Genomic DNA, 27,541 nt, shown 5'->3' with positions numbered 1-27,541 from the left:
TCTCCAATAAATGGTAACATTATTATGTACAGTACTGTAATTAGTTCTTCCATTTAAGACTCACTTAGGGGCTAACAGTGGTGGGAGAGAGACAGGTCAGCGACACGTCCGCTACCCTAGACTAAAACATAAAACCTTAAGTAAACTTTGAATTTGACTTGAATTTAGCTCACTAAACACCAAATTAAAGCTAAATTTTAATATTTTAATAAACTTAAAATATTATTTAAACTTGTTTTAGTAATTTATTATTCATTTCGGGCTCGGCAATGTTTGCCTCTCTTTCATTGTAAGTTTTAATCAACCTTATTAAAATCTTTTCACAGTTGAATGCTTAGAATTTCTGCGGTGTTCAAATGACACCTTTCACCAATACAAAGCAGTTCAGCATAAAAAATTTGAATAGTTTTATCACCATGTGTAGCGGTGCGCATTTTTCTTACCAAAAGCAGCTGCACAACAGATGACCACAAAATGATGATTTATGCAGGCGTCGGTGTTATAAAAGGGTGTGCTTCTTTTCAAAACTAGCAATGTTTGGCAAAAATCTCCAGAAAGTTAGAGAAAGACCCCACTCCAAGTCAATTGTTTTGAACAGTCTCCTTTAGTGGAAGATTCACAGCCTCAAATGCTAGCTTGTATGGCATTATGCACTCCTACGGAATAAAAATTTTCTTTTTAATACACTTTTCTTACCGATACTGCACACATGATTCTCAGGTTTGAATAAATCAAAAGGCTCTTATTTTTTGTGTGACCAACAGGAGGTAAGGTAGCTGTAATGTCAGTAATAGTTGGCCAGTAATAGTCGCATGCCCTGAAATCTTCAATGTTCTTAAAAACTAAGTAATTTCTTGTTCTTTGCTCTTTAAACAGCAGCGGCTCATTGGTTGCAATATGGCTGTTCACAGTCAAATACTATTTTGAGTACATCTCTGATGCTGCTTAGCAGGCCTCCAGACACTACACTAAAGTATCCAGACATTAGGAGAGTGTTGTTTGTGACTTCAAGCAGTTGCTCCTCATTATGAATAAAAGTTGTGTCTGTCAACTCCAGTTTTTGATCCTGAAGCAGTTATGACAAATTTTTTAACCACATGTTTTTTAAACCTTTACCACAGCTGAAAAAAGTGGGAAACCTGGCAGGTACTCAACAAAGTAACATACTACTTGAAAAGTTTTTCAGCTGAGCCTACAGTTTCACATATATTTGTTGTGCTGGCAGAGAACATCCTAAACGGTGTTTGAAGTGTAAGGGTTGTCATGGGGGTACTCTATGGTGACAAGTAGGCGAGATGACTCTGGGGCCAGCAGTCTTCCTAAGCCACGTAGCGGCGCGGGAAGAGTCCGAGAGGGGCACCGAAGCGCCATCTCGGTAGAGGGGGTGCGGGGAAATTCCCCCGCGAAAATTTTGTGTAAGATAGTCTGTCTTATACATGTACCTAATTTCCACAGCATTTCAGTGAGAGCAAAAATGTTGCATTGTTGTACAAAAAGTAATTCATTGGACATTAACTGACTCATAGATGAGGACAATGTTTATTGAATTACTTCCTGTACAACAATATATTCATTAAAATGGAAATGAAATGAGTTTGGAAGAAACAATCAGTGCAACAAAAAAATAAGAAGAAAAATTTCAAGTTTTCCCTAGAAAATCAACTACTCAAGAAAAATGAGAATGGTTTAATTTTTAAGCTATCACATACAGTCTCATCTTTTAACATACACAAAAGGAAACCTAGCAAACCGAGATCATCTTAAATCTCAATAATATCACCCATTAAAGGTGTGCCCCAAATAGCTAAAATTTAAATTTAATGGCCTCAGACTTTTATCATTTTCAATAATCTAAGATAAAGCTTAGACTTAGTTATACATGTAGTATTAGCATAGTTTAGGTAATGAGTTGGTCAGTTATACATGTAGTATTAGCATAGTTTAGGTAATGAGTCGGTCAGTTATACATGTAGTATTAGCATAGTTTAGGTAATGAGTTGGTCAGTTATACATGTAGCATTAGCATAGTTTAGGTGATGAGTCGGTCAGTTATAAATAATACATTAATTTACAAGCATTGCTTTGCATGATATTAAATATTTGGAGCTGTGTGATACACATACACTCCTCATCAGATATTCTGGAAAAAGCTTTGTGATTAATTGACGTTTCATAATAGCCCGTGCACCTGATGTGAAAATGCTACCCCTTCCACTTGAAAGCTATTTGGGGTACACCTTTAAATAAACTGAGAGGTTCAAGTTGGCATCGCAATGAAGGTAAATGATCCTACCATTTCTTTGCCATAATTCCATCATTTTTAGTGGCATGGCTGTGATCAGCTATCATTTCTAGTTCAGGACATGATAAGTAAGGAATTTATAAGTTTCTAGTGCAAAAGGTATGATCCAATCATTTCTAATGTTGGTAAGGTAAATCAATCATCACATACTCTCACTCACCTTTAAAGTAACTATCAATTGGTCGATGATGATTCATCATTAATCAAATAAGAATGATAATGAAGAAACAATTTGCTTTAGAACTTAAATTAGATAAGTTTTCTAAGAAAGTTTACTTCGATTAGCAAAATACCAAAAAAATGCCTGCTCATGAAATAATCTCAAGCTATTTGATGATGTCTTTGGACAGGTGACAAGGACGCCTGTTGATTGTGTTGCTTGAAGAAAAGTTGAAGAAATTCATGCTTTTCACAAGGTAGCATAGTTGATTAGCATTTTAGGTAGCATTTTATCGCATTTTAAGAGTATATGAGCAAACTAATGTTAGGGGATACGCTTTCCAGAGAGTACCCCCATAATTTCTTCTTAGGGATATGCCGTATCCCTGCGTATCCCCCTATTTTGAACACTGATCCTAAAGCTCATGGATTATGTTTAATCACAATCCTTCAACAATATCATGCCTACATTTTACCTATGCCGGCTGGTCACTCATCAAATAGGTTTGATGGAACTGTCATTGCTCACCTTGTATTAGAAAAAAAGATCTAATCAATTGGTAAACTTGGCTTTAACATTAAAATTTGAGTTCAATCTAGGTGGTTAAAGGGTTTTAGCCTCAAACAATGATTTCATTTAAAGACATCAGTTATACTTTTGCCAACTCAACAATAACTTTCAGAATCATTATTGCCACCTTGAGTAAGATGAGTTAAAACAAGTCAAGTGATGTCAGAGAGGGATTGTATAGCTGATATTCTCCATTGTTGCAATAAATATCTAGTCGATCCTTTTTTGAAAGTAAGGCATTACACCTGGCGCCTTTTTTTCATATCTTACTCTCCTGACAAAACTTTGATTGCTCCTAAACAGTGTAGCAGGAATGTAGGCAAGTGTAAAGTTTTCTGCTTATACAAGGTGCTTGTCAGGTTGTGCTTGCTTAGAGACGTGATTGTGTCTAATTTTAGTTGATTTTAAATGAAATAATTCTTTTTTTCTATCAGCTTGTTTGTTGTGTAAGACAATATCATTGTCAAAATATTTGAAGATTAAAATGGACCAAAAATAGAACATGGTAAAAATGCTCAGGACAAAAAGACATGCCCAGGTTTACCCAAAATGATGCAACTACTGATACGATCTGTCTCTATCTCTCGTATTCACATCAGCTATTGCGATAAAAGTTTAGTCCTACTCGGCTCTATTAGCATATATTTTATTTTGTATTTGCTCATGTTGGCTGAAATAAAATTTTAAATCCAGCTATGGATACATTTTTGTAAATTTATCAAATGCCTCGAATGAAAGAAATTAAAAACGTGTCCTATTATCTTCCTCTTAAAGCTGTGTAAACATCTGAGGACCCACTACCAATTCTACCGGTCTGCGGTAATTGGGTCAAGCAATCTAAGTAGAATAAGGTCTTTGTATCGGAGCAGTTATGTGGCTACCCACACTGGAAACTAGTTACTAAGTAAAACTATGCTGGTAATTAAAACAACTGATCCTTAAAAATTCATGTCCAGTCAACGTTATCAAGTCATTATCGTTGAACATTTACTAGTTGTGGACATTTACCGCAGTCATTTGCTCATATTTGTATATAGACGCTGTCAGACTCTCTGTTCATATTGACTTACTTATATGTTATGTAATTCTTGTGTAATAATCCTTTTACTCTACTGTCTCACTTATGTAGTAAATCAGTAGCTGTTTAGCTTTCAGATATACAATGCTAATAACTTTTTATTATCAATTTGTAGGAAAAAATTCACTGATCACATTTGATTATATGTAGTTGATTCAAGTACTAAACAAATGGTTTAATAAGTTGACCAAAATAGTGAATGCAAAGCATCAGTTTATTAGAAATCAATAACCCACCGATTATGGAGTTAATAAAGCCATTCTTTTACCTGGTTGGCAGTTTGTCAACTCCCCTGTTTTTTCTTAGCACTGTGGAGCATAAAATCTTTTGGGCTCTTTTTATTTGGTCTCTAGGAATTGAGTCGAGCTATGTAAAAGTACCTGTCAATACAGCTCTGATTGCACTTCATAAATCCATCTACCAGGCAAGATTAGAGCACAGGTGGCAACGTGGCTATGATGTATTCAATGTTCTGCTAATCATGTTCTGCATTATCTTCAACAATATTATTTTATTATATAATTTTCGCAAGCGGAAAACTCGTTATATTGACATAAAGCTTTTATTCAAAACATCCACCCAAGTCATGCTCACTCACATAGTTTCAGCTTATATATTAGGACAAATTAATCTACTGCAGCAAACTCAGACAAAACATATCATGGTTTTTGCAGCACACGTTCATGTCTCTTTTTCCCATTTATGGCAGCTTCCAAACTAACAGCTACATTGCTGTGGCCCATTGCTGGTGGCACCACATAAACATCCTGTCATCAATAGAACAAATATAGTAAATATATGTTATTTATTATATATATGTCGTTCTAACGCGTATCTACTGAAAGCTTTCAAATTGGGAGTTAGATAAACTGTGAGTGTAAATTTTTAAAATGGATAAATGTTCAACAAAAGCATAAGTAGGCCAAGCCAACCACTGGAAGCTTTGTTTTTGAGAGTTAAAGATGAGCATTGATCCATCGATTTTCCTCACATTTTACAATTGAGAAGTGAATATAAATTCTAATCGTAAATGTAATTCACTAGCTAAAACTACCAAAAAAAACTTGAAGCAAATATTATAGCTAGGTAAAACGATAAAAACATGAAATGATGATTGGTGGTAGCAAAAAGCTATAATTTTATTAATTAGTAAATGTAGTCATCAGAACTAAAATTATTAGCTTTAGTATATTTAACACTTGTTCATCAATCTACACTAAGCTTTTGTATTGCTGGATGCTATAAATTAAAAAGAAGCCGTCAAGAACTCACTGTGCATCCGTATTTTGCATGCGTGCACAGGAAGTTACATTATAGTCTCAAACAGGGAAATATAATGTGAATGTAAACACAACGGTATATCTATAGGGGACTCAAAGTAAAAGATAAATTTACCTCCATTATATTATCGTCCTCTGCAGCATAACGCTGCTGATGCCTGTCAGCTCTAACCATAAGCTGTCTGTCCCAAACTTTAACCACCTGTTGCTCAGAAAAATCTGAGTCACTTTTACAGGAACTGGAAGCATTGTTACAATTATGTTGTTCGTCAATAAAACGTGTTGGTGAAGGAAGTCAGTAAATTAACGATGTTACTTAATTTAGTAAATATCAATGTCGATGTGATCTAATAATAGAGTAAAATCCCTAACTTTGAGATCACAGACAACCCGTTTTACGATTGATAACATACATTATGACCTATATAAAACTTTCGTGCTGATGATTGGCTAAAGAAGAAATCTTATACTTATCATTTAGCATTTTTTTGCTCAAAAACTTTGCATATTGTTTAGGCTCTTGCTCTTCCACAACACGGTTTATTTAGCCAAAATCAGCAATTCATCGTTAAAAGCTTTTCAACAACAGAACAAAATTATTAGTATTTGTCTTAGGTGCCCTCATAACAAAAAAGATGATACCGAATACAACAAAGCCTGTTTTTAAGTAGAAATACAACTGTTAGAGCTCTAGTTTGTATTTCATAAATGCTAGCCATTTTATTTTGCTGCTAGAAGTGTTTAGATAACTTGAAAACAGTTTGGACCAGCTAGACTAAATTGATGCATATTTATATTATATATAACGTAATATTTATTGAACATAAAATAATTTACCAAATAAACTTGTATAAATCAAATAATGATTATCTACAGCAGAAACTTTGTAAAATTAAAGACAGAATGCTCTGATAAAGAAAGTTTTGAATTTAAACTAAAAGAGACTGTAACACTGTTAGACATAATCACTGTACCAAACTTGTCTTCTTATAGAAACACATGGTTTCGGATTATCGATTTTGTAAAACAACTCTTTTTTCCATTTGTGAGGAAACAATTACCAAGCAGAATGGCATTTTCTTTTAATATTTCATAAATATTTAAAGATTGATACTGTGTTGGAACTCTGGTTAAGAAAGCATTTACTAAGTTTTAAAAATGTTGTTGAATTTTGAAAAAGCGTTTGCAACATCGAAATATAACTGGTGCAATTTTGCTGTTATCCATTTTTTTATACCACTATTAATTAAATACGCATTCTAACTGTCTAAAACTGTTTCTTTGGCCATCTAAATATATTTTTATTTTGAATATACCAGGCTTGCAAATATGTTGTAATCATACTGTTGTAAAAGAAACTGCCGGTTGTCTCCTCAAGATTAAATACAGGGAGTGTATCAACAATATGAATTTATATATTTGCGCTATGTGTACAAGTACATGAAGTTATTGTGTGCATATACAAATAACAACATGCATGGAGACTGCTGTTATATCTGCCTTATTATATCTGCCTTGTTCGTCTTATCAGGCTCCTAATATAACTAGCTGGTGCGGCAGGCTCCGCCCTTTTATGCGGTCACAGCTGACCGATCCTCTGTTAAATATCTGGGTGTACCCGGCAGGCTCATCTACAACTGTAATGAGACTCAGTCTGGTTATGGGGTCGATCGTAAAGTTGACTGGGCAGCCGGCCCTGATCTCGGTTTTCTGCTATTACATTATGCTCATTCACCAGTCTGTAAGTTTCATCAATTCTGAGCTGTTGTAGATTTGCAAAAATGTGAACTTAACGCCGAAAGGGTTAATTACTATACGCTTATCAAATAACTAACTAATCTAAAGTTTTTGAATGATTGGGGCAAAATCAATATCATTGGTCTGAGTCTTTTTTGACTGAGCTTATGGTGAGTTTTATTAAAAACTTAATAACTTAAAATACTTGTATAAATTGTATAATTGTATAAATGCAAAACATAAAAATACAATATTTGATTTATCTGCTTTGATTTATGCAAATGATAAACTGCTTTGATAGCATTTATAATGAAAATATTTTCTCCTTTACATGATATTATACGCTGTGTACTCAGGTTGGTACATAAAATTTGACTACTGATACTGTTGAAAGTTTAAGGAGGCTTAAACTTTTAACAGCATCAATAATCAACTTCTGTGTACCAACCTGAATACACGGAATTTGATATAAAATATACTTTGAATTTTCGGAAAATATATTTAGCCCTATTATATGTATACGAGAGAAGCGAATGTCGCCTATATATTGCCCTCTTTTTTTTGTTGAGCGATATTAAACTTTTTGAATTCAATAAATCTGCTAACTAACCTCCCATTGGTCAAATATATCTTAATAAATGTGATTCGAGATATCGAGAAATATCTGTATTAGTTGATATCCATTGCTTGCATCCGACCTGCAATGATATTATAGCCTGTGTCCTTTGCAATTTGTTGCAACTTTCAATTTTTTTGCATTCTAAATTTCAAGACACATTTATATTTTACATCTAAATTTAATATTTTTAAATAAAAGCTCATTACACCCACTGATTTTTTTGCTACAGTTTGCTGCCAAAACTAGCTTTTTATGTGCAAAAGAAGCAGATTTGAGCATCGTTCTATTGTAAGCCGTGTTAAGATAGCCGCAAGGATGATATTAAATAACTTGCTATGATTCTACAGGTTTATAAGTTATACAAAAATACTTTATTAATTGATACAAATATATATTCAAGAATAAGTGACATAAACAAACCAACTTATATTACATGCAGAAACAAAAATTAAGGTTTTTAAAACAAAAATATTTCCATCGTTTGCTCGGATAGCCGCGTTCTGATTGTTGCTTTTGATGGAGTGAACATCTACAAGTAGTTGCATTTAACAGTAACACAGTGCTAAAATTTTGCTCGCTAACATAACCTTTGGTCTAAACATTGCAAACCAGTTTTTATATGCAGGTCCTTCAAAGTATTTGGACCACGTTAAACAAAGAACCACTACTAGCCTGAGACAGTAATTATTTCTATAGCGTTGCTTTGAAAGTTCATCCACCATCGTAAATTTAAACCGCTTTTTATATATGTAGGCTACTTCGGAGTAAAAAGTAAGTTATACAGAGAGCTACTACTAGCCTGAGACCGGTATTGATAATTGCTACGGTGTCGCTTTCAAATTTTTAACAAAAAATTGACAGCTTTGAAATTGGACAACAAGATAATTAATTGTTATTGATATAAACGATTCAATATTATTTTGATTTTGTGGACACTTTTTTGTTGATCAGTTCATATTATGGGCTCGAAAAGATAAAATAATGTCAAAATGGGCGGTCAAATGAAGGGGTGTTCAATTGGATAGGGGTGTACCGGTACAGGTTGTACAGTATCTTAAAGTGATAGAGAGTCCAAACATAAACATTTAATATTTAAGCAATTAAACCCCTAAAACTATGTTTATTTGAAATTAACATACAGTTGATAGTGTAGTTTATACATACATATAGTTTGACAAACAAAGTTTTTTAAGCTTCAGAAACATTATAAAAAGTCTTTTGTATATGGATTCTAGTACCATAAGACCTAATGCTAAAGACAAGTTTGCCATTACAATACAGCTAATAATCATATCTAGTAACCATGTTAAAGTGCTTATCTAAATGTAAAAAACATTCAACTGAACATAACTTGGTCAAAGTTACACTGATAGTTCTTCTTGTCTGATAGTTTGCCTCGTGCTGCTTTTTGAGATTTTCTCTCAACTAACCATTAAATTTTCTCTTTCCATGTTTATCTGTTACAATTGGATATTCATCCAAATTTTAAACCATAACAGCAATTGTGTAGTACTACCAAGCCGTATCATTTACTGTGCTTTGATTGGTTAATTGTTGAAAACACCTGTTATTTCATTTTCCTTTGCGGGCAACACTGAGTTTTTCATTGTATCCAACAATTTAAAATGCAGTTTTCTATGACTACACTGCTTTTTCTACTGTAAAATTAATTTTACGTTAAACTATGTGTTGATGTATATAGTAGGACACATAACTCCAAATTTTCAAAATTGACAAAGATGGTTTTCACGTTGGATTCTTCAAGTACTATGCAAACTGTTACAAAAACTCCTAACAGACCAAATTAAAGGAACATAAGTGTTATAAGATATAAAGTGTTGTATGGTTAAACAATCAAATGCAATTTAAATGAATAGTATATGCTAAAATATAATAAATACTTTCTTTTAAAGTTGAATGTTGGTAAAATTTGCATTAGTTTTCACTTGAAATACTAATCAATCTCACATTTGAGTAAAAAACAACTTTAACAGATTGTATTTTGTGCCGTTTGCAAATCAAAGACTTTCTATGGAATTCTAAACTGCAGTGCAGAATTCTAATACATTTTCTAAAATGCATTGTGAAATAATTAACTGTCATAAAAAACAAAATGTTGCTTTGTTTACATGAACATTGTAAGTTTGTTTCATACATATAAAGTCAACTCATTTTACTTCCTATCAGCTATTTATAAGTGTTATGCATCAAAACATATAAAATTTTTGTTATAGTTGGTATACATCATTTTAAATTTTAAAATTGAAAATGCAGCGCATTATATAATAGTATTCGATGACCAGACTAAGTGAGAGAAAGCTTTTTGTACACATGAGAATAGATACAAATTGAGAATTTTTACAATTGTCTCATGTCAAAATGTATTCTTTATGTCAAGATAAACATTAACCCATAATCATATTTACTTTAAAATGCATTTAGATGTGGTCATAAGCCAAACAGCCATTCTATCTAAAATTTGTATAAAGACGCATTTTAGACGAATTATAAAATCACTATTACTATTACAAATTACTAAAAATCTTATAACCTGTTGGAAATTGTCTCTAAAAATATGATTGACCTATTATTTTCAAACTTCAAAGTACCGAATTACTGCCATATTCTTTTGAAGAGTATTTTTTATTTCACTTCTATGAGGAAAATAAGTAATATTTAGTCTTAGATCATAAAAGCAAATATCAACTTGTTGGACGTACAAAAGAGATTTAACCTTTGTTAGTAGTTTTCAAAACTATTAATTTATTACTCGGACAGTGCTATACAAGATACATGCAATTATTCTGATATGCCAGTGAGTCGTCAATTTGTTCAGTTGTTTGTGTGCCGGTCTATCATGGTGAAGGTTGTGAGTTTGAGTCCCACCCGATGTAATCCTTTTTCTTTGCTGTCAACTTTAGCTTTATACATTTGAATATATACGGTTACGCTTATAGTAAAAATTATTATTATTTTCAAAAATGTTTCATTTATTTCTAAATTATATCAATATATTTTAAGTTGGACCAAATCTAAAAGTTAAAGGTTTTGAAGATCATAGGAAGTTTCTCAACCAACATTATGCTTTCTAAAATCTGTTCCTGAGGCAGGGACCAAATAACCTTTGATGGAAGAATTTTATTTATCTTACAGCAGTATCAAATTTTAATAACCATAACAATAACTTTCTCATCACAAGAGCAAAAGTCTAAATATTTTTTTCGACAAGTTTTTGACAGTAAACATTGATGACAGCATCATTTGTAATTTAAACTAAAACCAGATCAAAAAGTTTAAACATTTCTACATGAAACATTTACATTCCTAATGTAAGGTATAATATTATTTGAATCGAAATGTTTGTCTTATTGTTGAGGTAATGACAATGGCGATAATAATAACAAATTATTTATTTATTATTGCCTTTTGAAATACTTTATCACATTGTTTACATCATTAGCAAAGTTTAATTGTCACATACCAGACATGATATGAATCTATTTCGTGTCATCATATTTGAGGTTTGACAAACTACAAAAACTCAGGCTCCTGAAGATCACCGATTCTACTTTGGAACGTGGTCCTCTTCAATTAGTTCCTGAAGTAGTGACCAAACTGACTTCATTAGAAGAACTAGACTTGTCATCCAACCAGATCAATCAGCTCCCAGATGGGTAAGAAATAAGAGCTTCACATCTAAAGGGCAATACAACTGATACTGATACTTGCTACATTTTAAAACTTTTGAAGTTAAATAGAGCTAATATCAAAAAAAGATTTTTAATAGTATGAAGCCTGGATCTTAGAAGGGGTAACCACAAGCACTTCGTTTAGTCAATGAATAATAAAGATGAAAGATCTCACATTATTTAAAACTTATTTAGCTGCAGTTCTGAGCAATTAACATCCAATTAAATTTAACAAAACTGAAAGCTGTGCAAGCTGTATTTGTAACACAAAAATTATATTTTGAACTAGGATACCCATTCTAGTACAGAAATAGAGAAACATATGGTAATTGTAACACTGATTTTGTCAAAAGGTTTTTTTGATTTTGGAAAGCAGCAAGTTTCCACAAAACCTTCGGTTTATTTGCAAAAAGTGGTAAACGTTGGATAAGATATTTGGCAGTTTTAAAAACTAACACAATTGTCAAAGTTTAATGATGAGTCAAATAAAAAATGTTTTTGTTTCTTTTGTTTGAATAAATTCAATCACGTCATCTTTTAACCATTTTTATCTGACCTATAACTATATTGTGCTGCTGAAATAGAACTACATGTATAAAATGTTTAAAAACTTTCTTTCACTTTTTCTACTTGATAGATAAAAAGGTTAATGAATTGTATTTGAATTTAGCAACGATTGCTGGTGACAGCATTTATTGGTAAATCTGCAATAAAATTATTAAAATGCTGTTTTTAAAATAATTCCAGTAATAGACTGTTCTACACTATTTCAGTATGAAATCACTGTGTAAACAAAGACTGTGCAATATATTTAGAAAAATGTAACATTTTATATCAAAATAAAATGGGTACACACTGTTATATGATTCAAAAATCAATTTCAATAAAAGGAAGCATTGTTAAACTACAACAAAAGATTTTATGTAAACTTTCAAGTTAATAAAACTTGGTTGAAAGTAAGTTGAAGTTTTTTTTACTTTTTGCCTCATGTAAACCTATTCATCTTTATTTCGATATTCAATTTTAAAGCCAGTTCAATTCGCTTTGTTTCAACCATCTACAGATTGCACACAGCATGTCCAAGGCCTGTTGAAATTTTAAAATATTCCTGTTTTGCAAAAATTATATTACAGACTTCAACAGTAACAAGTTTTTTTTCTACAAACATTTGGAAAGCAATCACTTGCGTTTTTATTGCTTTTCGGCTCGTTTCCTGAATTTCCACCATTACCATTTAGCCAATAACACTTTTATTCTTGGTTTTTAGTCTAAGGGACTAAGATAGGAAACATTTTTTATTATTGTCTAATAACCCAACTATGTGGAAGAAAGTTTTCCGCTTACATGCAAGTTGATAAGTTTGAACCACTTTTCAAACTTTAAAACACTAATATTAAAACTTAATATTTATGTAGAAATAAGAGTTCACTAAAATTTCTAATTGTTTATAAAAATAACGCGTATTCGAACTTATAAATTGATTCTCTTTCAGAGAATACATTTTACACAAATTATTCAATTATTCTCATTTGTATTCTTCTCCGCTCTTTACGATCTCTTCCTGAGTCGGTGACCAAATAACCTTTGACAGAAAAATTATATTGGTCTTACAACAACATAAATTCTTGATTACCATAAAAATAACTTTCTCATCAAAAAGCAAAAACCTAAATATGGTCACTTGGAATAATTAATTATATTTTTACATCATTTGGAAAGTTTAATTGTCACATGGCAAACATAATATGGATCTTTTTCATATCATCATATTCTACACTAGGCTTGACAAACTACAAAGACTGAAGATTCTGAAGATCAGAGGTTCTTCTTATTGGCCGTGTTCACTTCGATCAGTTCCTGAGGTAGTGACCAAACTGACTTCATTAGAAGAACTTGACTTGTCATACAACCAGATCGAACAGCTCCCAGATAGGTAAGAAATAAGAGCTTTGTTTATATATAGGGCAACGTGTCTGATACTGATACTGAAACTTGCTATATTTTGAAACTTTTGAGGTTGAACAAAGCCAAATGCAATAAAGGATTGCTAATAGTACAAAGCCTCTATATTGGTGGCAAAAGCAATGAGAGCCCAGAAACTATGTTCTAAACTAGAATTGCTGTACTAGAATACTCATTCTAGTACAGCAATAGAGTAACATAAGGTAAATGTAGCAATCTTTTGGTCACAAAGTTTTGTTGATTTTGCAAAACAGCAGATTGCTGCAAAACCTTCTGTTTATTAGCAAAAACTGTTAAACGTTGGCTAAGATATTTGGCAGTTTTAAAAACTAACAAGATTTTCAAAGTTTAACGATGATTCAAATAATAAATTTTTTTGTTTCTTTCGTGTAAATAACTTTAATCATTTCATATTTAACTATTTTTAACTGACCTATAACTATCTTGTGCTGCTGAATTAGAACTATAAAATGTTTAAAAACTTTCTTTCACTTTTTCTTCTTGATAGATAAAAAGGTTAATAAATTGTATTTGAACTTAGCAACGATTGCTGGTGACAGCATTTATTGGTAAATCTGCAATAAAATTATTAAAATAATGTTTTTAAAATAATTCCAGTAATAAACAGTTCTACACTATTTCAGTATGACATCACTGTGTAAACAAAGACTGTGCAATATATTTAGAAAAATGTAACATTTTATATCAAAATAAAATGGGTACACACTGTTATATGATTCAAAAATCAATTTCAATAAAAGGAAGCATTGTTAAACTACAACAAAAGATTTTATGTGAAATTTGAAGTTAATAAAACTTAGTAGAAAGTAAATTAAAGTTTTTTTTACTTTTTGCCTCACGTAAAGCTATTCATTTTTATTTCGATATCCAACTTTAATGCCAATTCACTTCGCTTTGTGTCAACCATCTACAGATTGCACACAGCATGTCCAACGCCTGTTCAAATTTAAAATAATTCCTGTTTTTCAAATTTTATGTTACAGACTTCAACAGTAACAAGTTTTTTTTCTACAAACATATGGAAAGTAATCGCTTGCGTTTTTAATGCTTTTCGGCTCGTTCCCTAAAGGTCCACCATTACCATTTAGCCATTAACACTTTTAATCTTGGTTTTTAGTCTAAGGGATGAAGATATGAAACATTTTTATTATTGTCTATTAACCCAACTATGTGGAAGAAAGTTTTCCGCTTACATGCAAGTTGATAAGTTTGAACCACTTTTCAAACTTTAAAACACTAATATTAAAACTTAATGTTGATGCAGAAATAGGAGTTCACTAAAATTTCTAATTGTTTTTAAAAATCACGCGTAGTCGAAATTATAAATTGATTCTCATTCAGAGAATACATTTTACACAAATTATTCAATTATTCTCGTTTGTATTCTTCTCCGCTCTTTAGGATCTCTTCATGAGTCGGTGACCAAATAACCTTTGACAGAAAAATTATATTGGTCTTACAACAGCATCAAATCTTAATTACCATAAAAATAACTTTCTCATCAAAAAACAAAAACCTAAATATGGTCACTTGAAATACTTAATTATATTTTTACATCATTTGGAAAGTTTAATTGTCACATGGCAGACATAATATGGATCTTTTTCATATCATCATATTTTACACTAGGCTTGACAAACTACAAAGACTGAAAATTCTGAAGATCAGAGGTTCTTCTTATTGGCCGTGTTCACTTCGATCAGTTCCTGAGGTAGTGACCAAACTGACTTCATTAGAAGAACTTGACTTGTCATACAACCAGATCGATCAGCTCCCAGATAGGTAAGAAATAAGAGCTTTGTTTATATATAGGGCAACGTGTCTGATACTGATACTGAAACTTGCTATATTTTGAAACTTTTGAGGTTGAACAAAGCCAAAAGCAATAAAGGATTGCTAATAGTACAAAGCCTGTATATTGGTGGCAGTAGCAATGAGAGCCCAGAAACTATGTTCTAAACAAGAATTGCTGTACTAGAATACTCATTCTAGTACAGCAATAGAGTAACATAAGGTAAATGTAGCAATCATTTGGTCACAAAGTTTTGTTGATTTTGCAAAACAGCAGATTGCTGCAAAACCTTCTGTTTATTAGCAAAAACTGTTAAACGTTGGCTAAGATATTTGGCAGTTTTAAAAACTACCAAAATTGTCAAAGTTTAATGATGATTCAAATAAAAAATGTTTTTGTTTCTTTTGTTTAAACAAATTCAATCACGTCATCTTTAACTATTTTTAACTGACCTATAACTATATAGTGCTGCTGAAATAGAACTACATGTATAAAATGTTTAAAAACTTTCTTTCACTTTTTCTACTTTATAGATAAAAAGGTTTATAAATTGTATTTGATTTTAGCAACGATTGCTGGTGACAGCATTTATTGGTAAATCTGCAATAAAATTATTAAAATGCTGTTTTTAAAATAATTCCAGTAATAGATTGTTCTACACTATTTCAGTATGAAATCACTGTGTTAACAAAGACTGCGCAATATATTTAGAAATATGTAACATTTTATATCAAAATAAAATGGGTACACACTGTTATATGATTCAAAAATCAATTTCAATAAAAGGAAGCAATGTTATACTACAACCAAAGAATTTTTGTGAAATTTGAAGTTAATAAAATTTGGTTGAAAGTAAATTAAAGTTTTTTTTACTTTTTGCCTCACGTAAAACTATTCATTTTTATTTCGATATCCAACTTTAAAACCAGTTCACTTCGCTTTGTGTCAACCATCTACAGATTGCACACAGCGTGTCCAAGGCCTGTTGAAATTTAAAAATATTCCTGTTTTGCAAATTTTATGTTACAGACTTCAACAGCAACAAGTTTTTCTTCTACAAACATTTGGAAAGCAATCACTTGCGGTTTTATTGCTTTTCGGCTCGTTCCCTGAAGGTCCACCATTACCATTTAGCCATTAACACTTTTATTCTTGGTTTTTAGTCTAAGGGATGAAGATATGAAACTTTTTTTATTATTGTCTATTAACCCAACTATGTGGAAGAAAGTTTTCCGCTTACATGCAAGTTGATAAGTTTGAACCACTTTTCAAACTTTAAAACACTAATATTAAAACTTAATATTTATGTAGAAATAAGAGTTCACTAAAATTTCTAATTGTTTATAAAAATCACGCGTAGATGAAATTATAAATTGATTCTCATTCAGAGAATACATTTTATACAAATTATTAAATTATTCTCGTTTGTATTCTTCTCCGCTCTTTACGATCTCTTCCTGAGTCGGTGACCAAATAACCTTTGACAGAAAAATTATATTGGTCTTACAACAGCATCAAATCTTTATTACCATAAAAATAACTTTCTCATCAAAAGAGCAAAAACCTAAATATGGTCACTTGAAATACTTAATTATATCTTTACATCATTTGGAAAGTTTAATTGTCACATGGCAGACATAATCTGGATCTTTTTCATATCATCATATTTTACACTAGGCTTGACAAACTACAAAGACTGAAGATTCTGAAGATCAGAGGTTCTTCTTATTGGCCGTGTTCACTTCGATCAGTTTCTGAGGTAGTGACCAAACTGACTTCATTAGAAGAACTTGACTTGTCATACAACCAGATCGAACAGCTCCCAGATAGGTAAGAAATAAGAGCTTTGTTTATATATAGGGCAACGTGTCTGATACTGATACTGAAACTTGCTATATTTTGAAACTTTTGAGGTTGAACAAAGCCAAAAGCAATAAAGGATTGCTAATAGTACAAAGCCTGTATATTGGTGGCAGTAGCAATGAGAGCCCAGAAACTATGTTCTAAACAAGAATTGCTGTACTAGAATACTCATTCTAGTACAGCAATAGAGTAACATAAGGTAAATGTAGCAATCATTTGGTCACAAAGTTTTGTTGATTTTGCAAAACAGCAGATTGCTGCAAAACCTTCTGTTTATTAGCAAAAACTGTTAAACGTTGGCTAAGATATTTGGCAGTTTTAAAAACTACCAAAATTGTCAAAGTTTAATGATGATTCAAATAAAAAATGTTTTTGTTTCTTTTGTTTAAACAAATTCAATCACGTCATCTTTAACTATTTTTAACTGACCTATAACTATATAGTGCTGCTGAAATAGAACTACAAAATGTTTAAAAACTTTCTTTCACTTTTTCTACTTGATAGATAAAAAGGTTTATAAATTGTATTTGATTTTAGCAACGATTGCTGGTGACAGCATTTATTGGTAAATCTGCAATAAAATTATTAAAATGCTGTTTTTAAAATAATTCCAGTAATAGATTGTTCTACACTATATCAGTATGAAATCACTGTGTTAACAAAGACTGCGCAATATATTTAGAAATATGTAACATTTTATATCAAAATAAAATGGGTACACACTGTTATATGATTCAAAAATCAATTTCAATAAAAGGAAGCATTGTTATACTACAACCAAAGAATTTTTGTGAAATTTGAAGTTAATAAAATTTGGTTGAAAGTAAATTAAAGTTTTTTTTACTTTTTGCCTCACGTAAAACTATTCATTTTTATTTCGATATCCAACTTTAAAACCAGTTCACTTCGCTTTGTGTCAACCATCTACAGATTGCACACAGCGTGTCCAAGGCCTGTTGAAATTTAAAAATATTCCTGTTTTGCAAATTTTATGTTACAGACTTCAACAGTAACAAGTTTTTCTTCTACAAACATTTGGAAAGCAATCACTTGCGGTTTTATTGCTTTTCGGCTCGTTCCCTGAAGGTCCACCATTACCATTTAGCCATTAACACTTTTATTCTTGGTTTTTAGTCTAAGGGATGAAGATATGAAACTTTTTTTATTATTGTCTATTAACCCAACTATGTGGAAGAAAGTTTTCCGCTTACATGCAAGTTGATAAGTTTGAACCACTTTTCAAACTTTAAAACACTAATATTAAAACTTAATATTTATGTAGAAATAAGAGTTCACTAAAATTTCTAATTGTTTATAAAAATCACGCGTAGATGAAATTATAAATTGATTCTCATTCAGAGAATACATTTTATACAAATTATTCAATTATTCTCGTTTGTATTCTTCTCCGCTCTTTACGATCTCTTCCTGAGTCGGTGACCAAATAACCTTTGACAGAAAAATTATATTGGTCTTACAACAGCATCAAATCTTAATTACCATAAAAATAACTTTCTCATCAAAAGAGCAAAAACCTAAATATGGTCACTTGAAATACTTAATTATATCTTTACATCATTTGGAAAGTTTAATTGTCACATGGCAGACATAATCTGGATCTTTTTCATATCATCATATTTTACACTAGGCTTGACAAACTACAAAGACTGAAGATTCTGAAGATCAGAGGTTCTTCTTATTGGCCGTGTTCACTTCGATCAGTTTCTGAGGTAGTGACCAAACTGACTTCATTAGAAGAACTTGACTTGTCATACAACCAGATCGAACAGCTCCCAGATAGGTAAGAAATAAGAGCTTTGTTTATATATAGGGCAACGTGTCTGATACTGATACTGAAACTTGCTATATTTTGAAACTTTTGAGGTTGAACAAAGCCAAAAGCAATAAAGGATTGCTAATAGTACAAAGCCTGTATATTGGTGGCAGTAGCGACGAGGGCCCAGAAACTACGTTCTTAACTAGGATTGCTGTACTAGATTACTCATTCTAGTACAGCAATAGAGTAACATAAGGTAAATGTAGTAATCATTTGGTCACAGAATTTTGTTGATTTTGCAAAGCAGCAGATCGCTGCAAAACCTTCTGTTTATTAGCAAAAACTGTTAAACGTTGGCTAAGATATTTGGCAGTTTTAAAAACTACCAAAATTGTCAAAGTTTAATGATGATTCAAATAAAAATTGTTTTTGTTTCTTTTGTTTAAACAAATTCAATCACGTCATCTTTAACTATTTTTAACTGACCTATAACTATATTGTGCTGCTGAAATAGAACTACATGTATAAAATGTTTAAAAACTTTCTTTCACTTTTTCTACTTGATAGATAAAAGGTTAATAAATTGTTTTTGAATTTAGCAACGATTGCTGGTGACAGCATTTATTGGTAAATCTGCAATAAAATTATTAAAATGCTGTTTTTAAAATAATTCCAGTAATAGACTGTTCTACACTATTTCAGTATGAAATCACTGTGTTAACAAAGACTGTGCAATATATTTAGAAATATGTAACATTTTATATCAAAATAAAATGGGTACACACTGTTATATGATTCAAAAATCAATTTCAATAAAAGGAAGCATTGTTAAACTACAACAAAAAATGTTATGTAAAATTTCAAGTTAATAAAACTTGGTTGAAAGTAATTTAAAGTTTGTTTTACTTTTTGCCTCACGTAAAACTATTCATTTTTATTTCGATATCCAACTTTAATGCCAATTCACTTCGCTTTGTGTCAACCATCTACAGATTGCACACAGCATGTCCAAGGCCTGTTCAAATTTAAAATAATTCCTGTTTTTCAAAATTTATGTTACAGACTTCAACAGTAACAAGTTTTTTTTCTACAAACATTTGGAAAGCAATCACTTGCGGTTTTATTGCTTTTCGGCTCGTTCCCTGAAGGTCCACCATTACCATTTAGCCATTAACACTTTTATTCTTGGTTTTTAGTCTAAGGGATGAAGATATGAAACTTTTTTTATTATTGTCTATTAACCCAACTATGTGGAAGAAAGTTTTCCGCTTACATGCAAGTTGATAAGTTTGAACCACTTTTCAAACTTTAAAACACTAATATTAAAACTTAATGTTGATGCAGAAATAGGAGTTCACTAAAATTTCTAATTGTTTTTAAAAATCACGCGTAGTCGAAATTATGAATTGATTCTCATTCAGAGAATACATTTTATACAAATTATTCAATTATTCTCGTTTGTATTCTTCTCCGCTCTTTACGATCTCTTCCTGAGTCGGTGACCAAATAACCTTTGACAGAAAAATTATATTGGTCTTACAACAGCATCAAATCTTAATTACCATAAAAATAACTTTCTCATCAAAAGAGCAAAAACCTAAATATGGTCACTTGAAATACTTAATTATATCTTTACATCATTTGGAAAGTTTAATTGTCACATGGCAGACATAATATGGATCTTTTTCATATCATCATATTTTACACTAGGCTTGACAAACTACAAAGACTGAAAATTCTGAAGATCAGAGGTTCTTCTTATTGGCCGTGTTCACTTCGATCAGTTCCTGAGGTAGTGACCAAACTGACTTCATTAGAAGAACTTGACTTGTCATACAACCAGATCGAACAGCTCCCAGATAGGTAAGAAATAAGAGCTTTGTTTATATATAGGGCAACGTGTCTGATACTGATACTGAAACTTGCTATATTTTGAAACTTTTGAGGTTGAACAAAGCCAAAAGCAATAAAGGATTGCTAATAGTACAAAGCCTGTATATTGGTGGCAGTAGCGACGAGAGCCCAGAAACTATGTTCTAAACTAGGATTACTGTACTAGATTACTCATTCTAGTACAGCAATAGAGTAACATAAGGTAAATGTAGCAATCATTTGGTCACAGAGTTTTGTTGATTTTGCAAAGCAGCAGATCGCTGCAAAACCTTCTGTTTATTAGCAAAAACTGTTAAACGTTGGCTAAGATATTTGGCAGTTTTAATAACTACCAAAATTGTCAAAGTTTAATGATGATTCAAATAAAAAATGTTTTTGTTTCTTTTGTTTAAACAAATTCAATCACGTCATCTTTAACTATTTTTAACTGACCTATAACTATATAGTGCTGCTGAAATAGAACTACATGTATAAAATGTTTAAAAACTTTCTTTCACTTTTTCTACTTGATAGATAAAAGGTTAATAAATTGTTTTTGAATTTAGCAACGATTGCTGGTGACAGCATTTATTGGTAAATCTGCAATAAAATTATTAAAATGCTGTTTTTAAAATAATTCCAGTAATAGACTGTTCTACACTATTTCAGTATGAAATCACTGTGTTAACAAAGACTGTGCAATATATTTAGAAATATGTAACATTTTATATCAAAATAAAATGGGTACACACTGTTATATGATTCAAAAATAAATTTCAATAAAAGGAAGCATTGTTAAACTACAACAAAAAATTTTATGTAAAATTTCAAGTTAATAAAACTTGGTTGAAAGTAATTTAAAGTTTGTTTTACTTTTTGCCTCACGTAAAACTATTCATTTTTATTTCGATATCCAACTTTAATGCCAATTCACTTCGCTTTGTGTCAACCATCTACAGATTGCACACAGCATGTTCAAGGCCTGTTCAAATTTAAAATAATTCCTGTTTTTCAAAATTTATGTTACAGACTTCAACAGTAACAAGTTTTTTTTCTACAAACATATGGAAAGTAATCGCTTGCGTTTTTATTGCTTTTCGGCTCGTTCCCTAAAGGTCCACCATTACCATTTAGCCATTAACACTTTTAATCTTGGTTTTTAGTCTAAGGGATGAAGATATGAAACATTTTTATTATTGTCTATTAACCCAACTATGTGGAAGAAAGTTTTCCGCTTACATGCAAGTTGATAAGTTTGAACCACTTTTCAAACTTTAAAACACTAATATTAAAACTTAATGTTGATGCAGAAATAGGAGTTCACTAAAATTTCTAATTGTTTTTAAAAATCACGCGTAGTCGAAATTATAAATTGATTCTCATTCAGAGAATACATTTTACACAAATTATTCAATTATTCTCGTTTGTATTCTTCTCCGCTCTTTAGGATCTCTTCATGAGTCGGTGACCAAATAACCTTTGACAGAAAAATTATATTGGTCTTACAACAGCATCAAATCTTAATTACCATAAAAATAACTTTCTCATCAAAAAGCAAAAACCTAAATATGGTCACTTGAAATACTTAATTATATTTTTACATCATTTGGAAAGTTTAATTGTCACATGGCAGACATAATATGGATCTTTTTCATATCATCATATTTTACACTAGGCTTGACAAACTACAAAGACTGAAAATTCTGAAGATCAGAGGTTCTTCTTATTGGCCGTGTTCACTTCGATCAGTTCCTGAGGTAGTGACCAAACTGACTTCATTAGAAGAACTTGACTTGTCATACAACCAGATCGAACAGCTCCCAGATAGGTAAGAAATAAGAGCTTTGTTTATATATAGGGCAACGTGTCTGATACTGATACTGAAACTTGCTATATTTTGAAACTTTTGAGGTTGAACAAAGCCAAAAGCAATAAAGGATTGCTAATAGTACAAAGCCTGTATATTGGTGGCAGTAGCAATGAGAGCCCAGAAACTATGTTCTAAACTAGAATTGCTGTACTAGAATACTCATTCTAGTACAGCAATAGAGTAACATAAGGTAAATGTAGCAATCATTTGGTCACAAAGTTTTGTTGATTTTGCAAAACAGCAGATTGCTGCAAAACCTTCTGTTTATTAGCAAAAACTGTTAAACGTTGGCTAAGATATTTGGCAGTTTTAAAAACTACCAAAATTGTCAAAGTTTAATGATGATTCAAATAAAAAATGTTTTTGTTTCTTTTGTTTAAACAAATTCAATCACGTCATCTTTAACTATTTTTAACTGACCTATAACTATATAGTGCTGCTGAAATAGAACTACATGTATAAAATGTTTAAGAACTTTCTTTCACTTTTTCTACTTGATAGATAAAAAGGTTTATAAATTGTATTTGATTTTAGCAACGATTGCTGGTGACAGCATTTATTGGTAAATCTGCAATAAAATTATTAAAATGCTGTTTTTAAAATAATTCCAGTAATAGATTGTTCTACACTATTTCAGTATGAAATCACTGTGTTAACAAAGACTGCGCAATATATTTAGAAATATGTAACATTTTATATCAAAATAAAATGGGTACACACTGTTATATGATTCAAAAATCAATTTCAATAAAAGGAAGCATTGTTATACTACAACCAAAGAATTTATGTGAAATTTGAAGTTAATAAAATTTGGTTGAAAGTAAATTAAAGTTTTTTTTACTTTTTGCCTCACGTAAAACTATTCATTTTTATTTCGATATCCAACTTTAAAACCAGTTCACTTCGCTTTGTGTCAACCATCTACAGATTGCACACAGCGTGTCCAAGGCCTGTTGAAATTTAAAAATATTCCTGTTTTGCAAATTTTATGTTACAGACTTCAACAGTAACAAGTTTTTTTTCTACAAACATATGGAAAGTAATCGCTTGCATTTTTATTGCTTTTCGGCTCGTTCCCTAAAGGTCCACCATTACCATTTAGCCATTAACACTTTTAATCTTGGTTTTTAGTCTAAGGAATGAAGATATGAAACATTTTTATTATTGTCTATTAACCCAACTATGTGGAAGAAAGTTTTCCGCTTACATGCAAGTTGATAAGTTTGAACCACTTTTCAAACTTTAAAACACTAATATTAAAACTTAATGTTGATGCAGAAATAGGAGTTCACTAAAATTTCTAATTGTTTATAAAAATCACGCGTAGTCGAAATTATGAATTGATTCTCATTCAGAGAATACATTTTACACAAATTATTCAATTATTCTCGTTTGTATTCTTCTCCGCTCTTTAGGATCTCTTCATGAGTCGGTGACCAAATAACCTTTGACAGAAAAATTATATTGGTCTTACAACAGCATCAAATCTTAATTACCATAAAAATAACTTTCTCATCAAAAAGCAAAAACCTAAATATGGTCACTTGAAATACTTAATTATATTTTTACATCATTTGGAAAGTTTAATTGTCACATGGCAGACATAATATGGATCTTTTTCATATCATCATATTTTACACTAGGCTTGACAAACTACAAAGACTGAAAATTCTGAAGATCAGAGGTTCTTCTTATTGGCCGTGTTCACTTCGATCAGTTCCTGAGGTAGTGACCAAACTGACTTCATTAGAAGAACTTGACTTGTCATACAACCAGATCGAACAGCTCCCAGATAGGTAAGAAATAAGAGCTTTGTTTATATATAGGGCAACGTGTCTGATACTGATACTGAAACTTGCTATATTTTGAAACTTTTGAGGTTGAACAAAGCCAAAAGCAATAAACGATTGCTAATAGTACAAAGCCTGTATATTGGTGGCAGTAGCAATGAGAGCCCAGAAACTATGTTCTAAACTAGAATTGCTGTACTAGAATACTCATTCTAGTACAGCAATAGAGTAACATAAGGTAAATGTAGCAATCATTTGGTCACAAAGTTTTGTTGATTTTGCAAAACAGCAGATTGCTGCAAAACCTTCTGTTTATTAGCAAAAACTGTTAAACGTTGGCTAAGATATTTGGCAGTTTTAAAAACTACCAAAATTGTCAAAGTTTAATGATGATTCAAATAAAAAATGTTTTTGTTTCTTTTGTTTAAACAAATTCAATCACGTCATCTTTAACTATTTTTAACTGACCTATAACTATATAGTGCTGCTGAAATAGAACTACATGTATAAAATGTTTAAGAACTTTCTTTCACTTTTTCTACTTGATAGATAAAAAGGTTTATAAATTGTATTTGATTTTAGCAACGATTGCTGGTGACAGCATTTATTGGTAAATCTGCAATAAAATGATTAAAATGCTGTTTTTAAAATAATTCCAGTAATAGATTGTTCTACACTATTTCAGTATGAAATCACTGTGTTAACAAAGACTGCGCAATATATTTAGAAATATGTAACATTTTATATCAAAATAAAATGGGTACACACTGTTATATGATTCAAAAATCAATTTCAATAAAAGGAAGCATTGTTATACTACAACCAAAGAATTTATGTGAAATTTGAAGTTAATAAAATTTGGTTGAAAGTAAATTAAAGTTTTTTTTACTTTTTGCCTCACGTAAAACTATTCATTTTTATTTCGATATCCAACTTTAAAACCAGTTCACTTCGCTTTGTGTCAACCATCTACAGATTGCACACAGCGTGTCCAAGGCCTGTTGAAATTTAAAAATATTCCTGTTTTGCAAATTTTATGTTACAGACTTCAACAGTAACAAGTTTTTTTTCTACAAACATATGGAAAGTAATCGCTTGCGTTTTTATTGCTTTTCGGCTCGTTCCCTAAAGGTCCACCATTACCATTTAGCCATTAACACTTTTAATCTTGGTTTTTAGTCTAAGGAATGAAGATATGAAACATTTTTATTATTGTCTATTAACCCAACTATGTGGAAGAAAGTTTTCCGCTTACATGCAAGTTGATAAGTTTGAACCACTTTTCAAACTTTAAAACACTAATATTAAAACTTAATGTTGATGCAGAAATAGGAGTTCACTAAAATTTCTAATTGTTTATAAAAATCACGCGTAGTCGAAATTATAAATTGATTCTCATTCAGAGAATACATTTTACACAAATTATTCAATTATTCTCGTTTGTATTCTTCTCCGTTCTTTACGATCTCTTCCTGAGTCGGTGACCAAATAACCTTTGACAGAAAAATTATATTGGTCTTACAACAGCATCAAATCTTAATTACCATAAAAATAACTTTCTCATCAAAAAGCAAAAACCTAAATATGGTCACTTGAAATACTTAATTATATTTTTACATCATTTGGAAAGTTTAATTGTCACATGGCAGACATAATATGGATCTTTTTCATATCATCATATTTTACACTAGGCTTGACAAACTACAAAGACTGAAAATTCTGAAGATCAGAGGTTCTTCTTATTGGCCGTGTTCACTTCGATCAGTTCCTGAGGTAGTGACCAAACTGACTTCATTAGAAGAACTTGACTTGTCATACAACCAGATCGAACAGCTCCCAGATAGGTAAGAAATAAGAGCTTTGTTTATATATAGGGCAACGTGTCTGATACTGATACTGAAACTTGCTATATTTTGAAACTTTTGAGGTTGAACAAAGCCAAAAGCAATAAAGGATTGCTAATAGTACAAAGCCTGTATATTGGTGGCAGTAGCGACGAGAGCCCAGAAACTATGTTCTAAACTAGAATTGCTGTACTAGAATACTCATTCTAGTACAGCAATAGAGTAACATAAGGTAAATGTAGCAATCATTTGGTCACAAAGTTTTGTTGATTTTGCAAAACAGCAGATTGCTGCAAAACCTTCTGTTTATTAGCAAAAACTGTTAAACGTTGGCTAAGATATTTGGCAGTTTTAAAAACTACCAAAATTGTCAAAGTTTAATGATGATTCAAATAAAAAATGTTTTTGTTTCTTTTGTTTAAACAAATTCAATCACGTCATCTTTAACTATTTTTAACTGACCTATAACTATATTGTGCTGCTGAAATAGAACTATAAAATGTTTAAAAACTTTATTTCACTTTTTCTACTTGATAGATAAAAGGTTAATAAATTGTTTTTGAATATAGCAACGATTTCTGGTGACAGCATTTATTGGTAAATCTGCAATAAAATTATTAAAATGCTATTTTTAAAATAATTCCAGTAATAGACTGTTCTACACTATTTCAGTATGAAATCACTGTGTAAACAAAGACTGCACAATATATTTAGAAAAATGTAACATTTTATCTCAAAATAAAATAGGTACACACTGTTATATGACTCAAAAATCAATTTCAATAAAAGGAAGCATTGTTAAACTACAACAAAAATTTTTATGTAAAATTTCAAGTTAATAAAACTTGGTTGAAAGTAAATTAAAGTTTTTTTTACTTTTTGCCTCATGTAAACCTATTCATTTTTATTTCGATATCCAACTTTAAAGCCAGTTCAATTCGCTTTGTTTCAACCATCTACAGATTGCACACAGCATGTCCAAGGCCTGTTGAAATTTAAAAATGTTCCATTTTTGCAAAATTTATATTACAGACTTCAACAGTAACAAGTTTTTTTCTACACACATTTAGAAAGCAATTGTAGTGTCTTAGTTCCCACATATTGTATACTTTCATTAGCATGCCGAGAAAACCATTATGTTGGTCATTATGTTTAGTCAGCCTATTTACCTTGGTTGCATTATTGTCTCATCAAGTTTTATGGCACATTGTATGCCTTGGATATAGGTACATAATACAGTTCTTGTATAGACAGCAACCAAGCAAGTGCCTCTCTAGTTCTGATTATCATGCACAATATTGGCGACGAGGATTAA

At 31.1% G+C, this 27,541-nt stretch overlaps 1 protein-coding gene across 1 annotated transcript; it reads left to right on the top strand.

Moving 5' to 3' along the window:
• The first annotated feature begins 1,276 nt into the window (after positions 1 to 1,276).
• Positions 1,277 to 27,541, top strand: LOC137388283 (leucine-rich repeat protein soc-2-like). Its single transcript, XM_068074774.1, has 13 exons — positions 1,277 to 1,375; positions 6,939 to 7,131; positions 8,372 to 8,426; positions 11,268 to 11,420; positions 13,216 to 13,368; positions 15,048 to 15,200; positions 16,888 to 17,040; positions 18,722 to 18,874; positions 20,561 to 20,713; positions 22,398 to 22,550; positions 24,236 to 24,388; positions 26,074 to 26,226; positions 27,466 to 27,541. Exons 1-13 carry the CDS (start codon positions 1,277 to 1,279, stop codon positions 27,539 to 27,541), a joined length of 1,800 nt encoding a protein of 599 aa, XP_067930875.1.

Source organism: Watersipora subatra, chromosome 2, assembly GCF_963576615.1.
Source record: "Watersipora subatra chromosome 2, tzWatSuba1.1, whole genome shotgun sequence".
Lineage (NCBI taxonomy): Eukaryota > Metazoa > Bryozoa > Gymnolaemata > Cheilostomatida > Watersiporidae > Watersipora > Watersipora subatra.
Note: the sequence above shows the minus strand (reverse complement) of the source record. Positions and strands in the feature narration are given on the sequence as shown.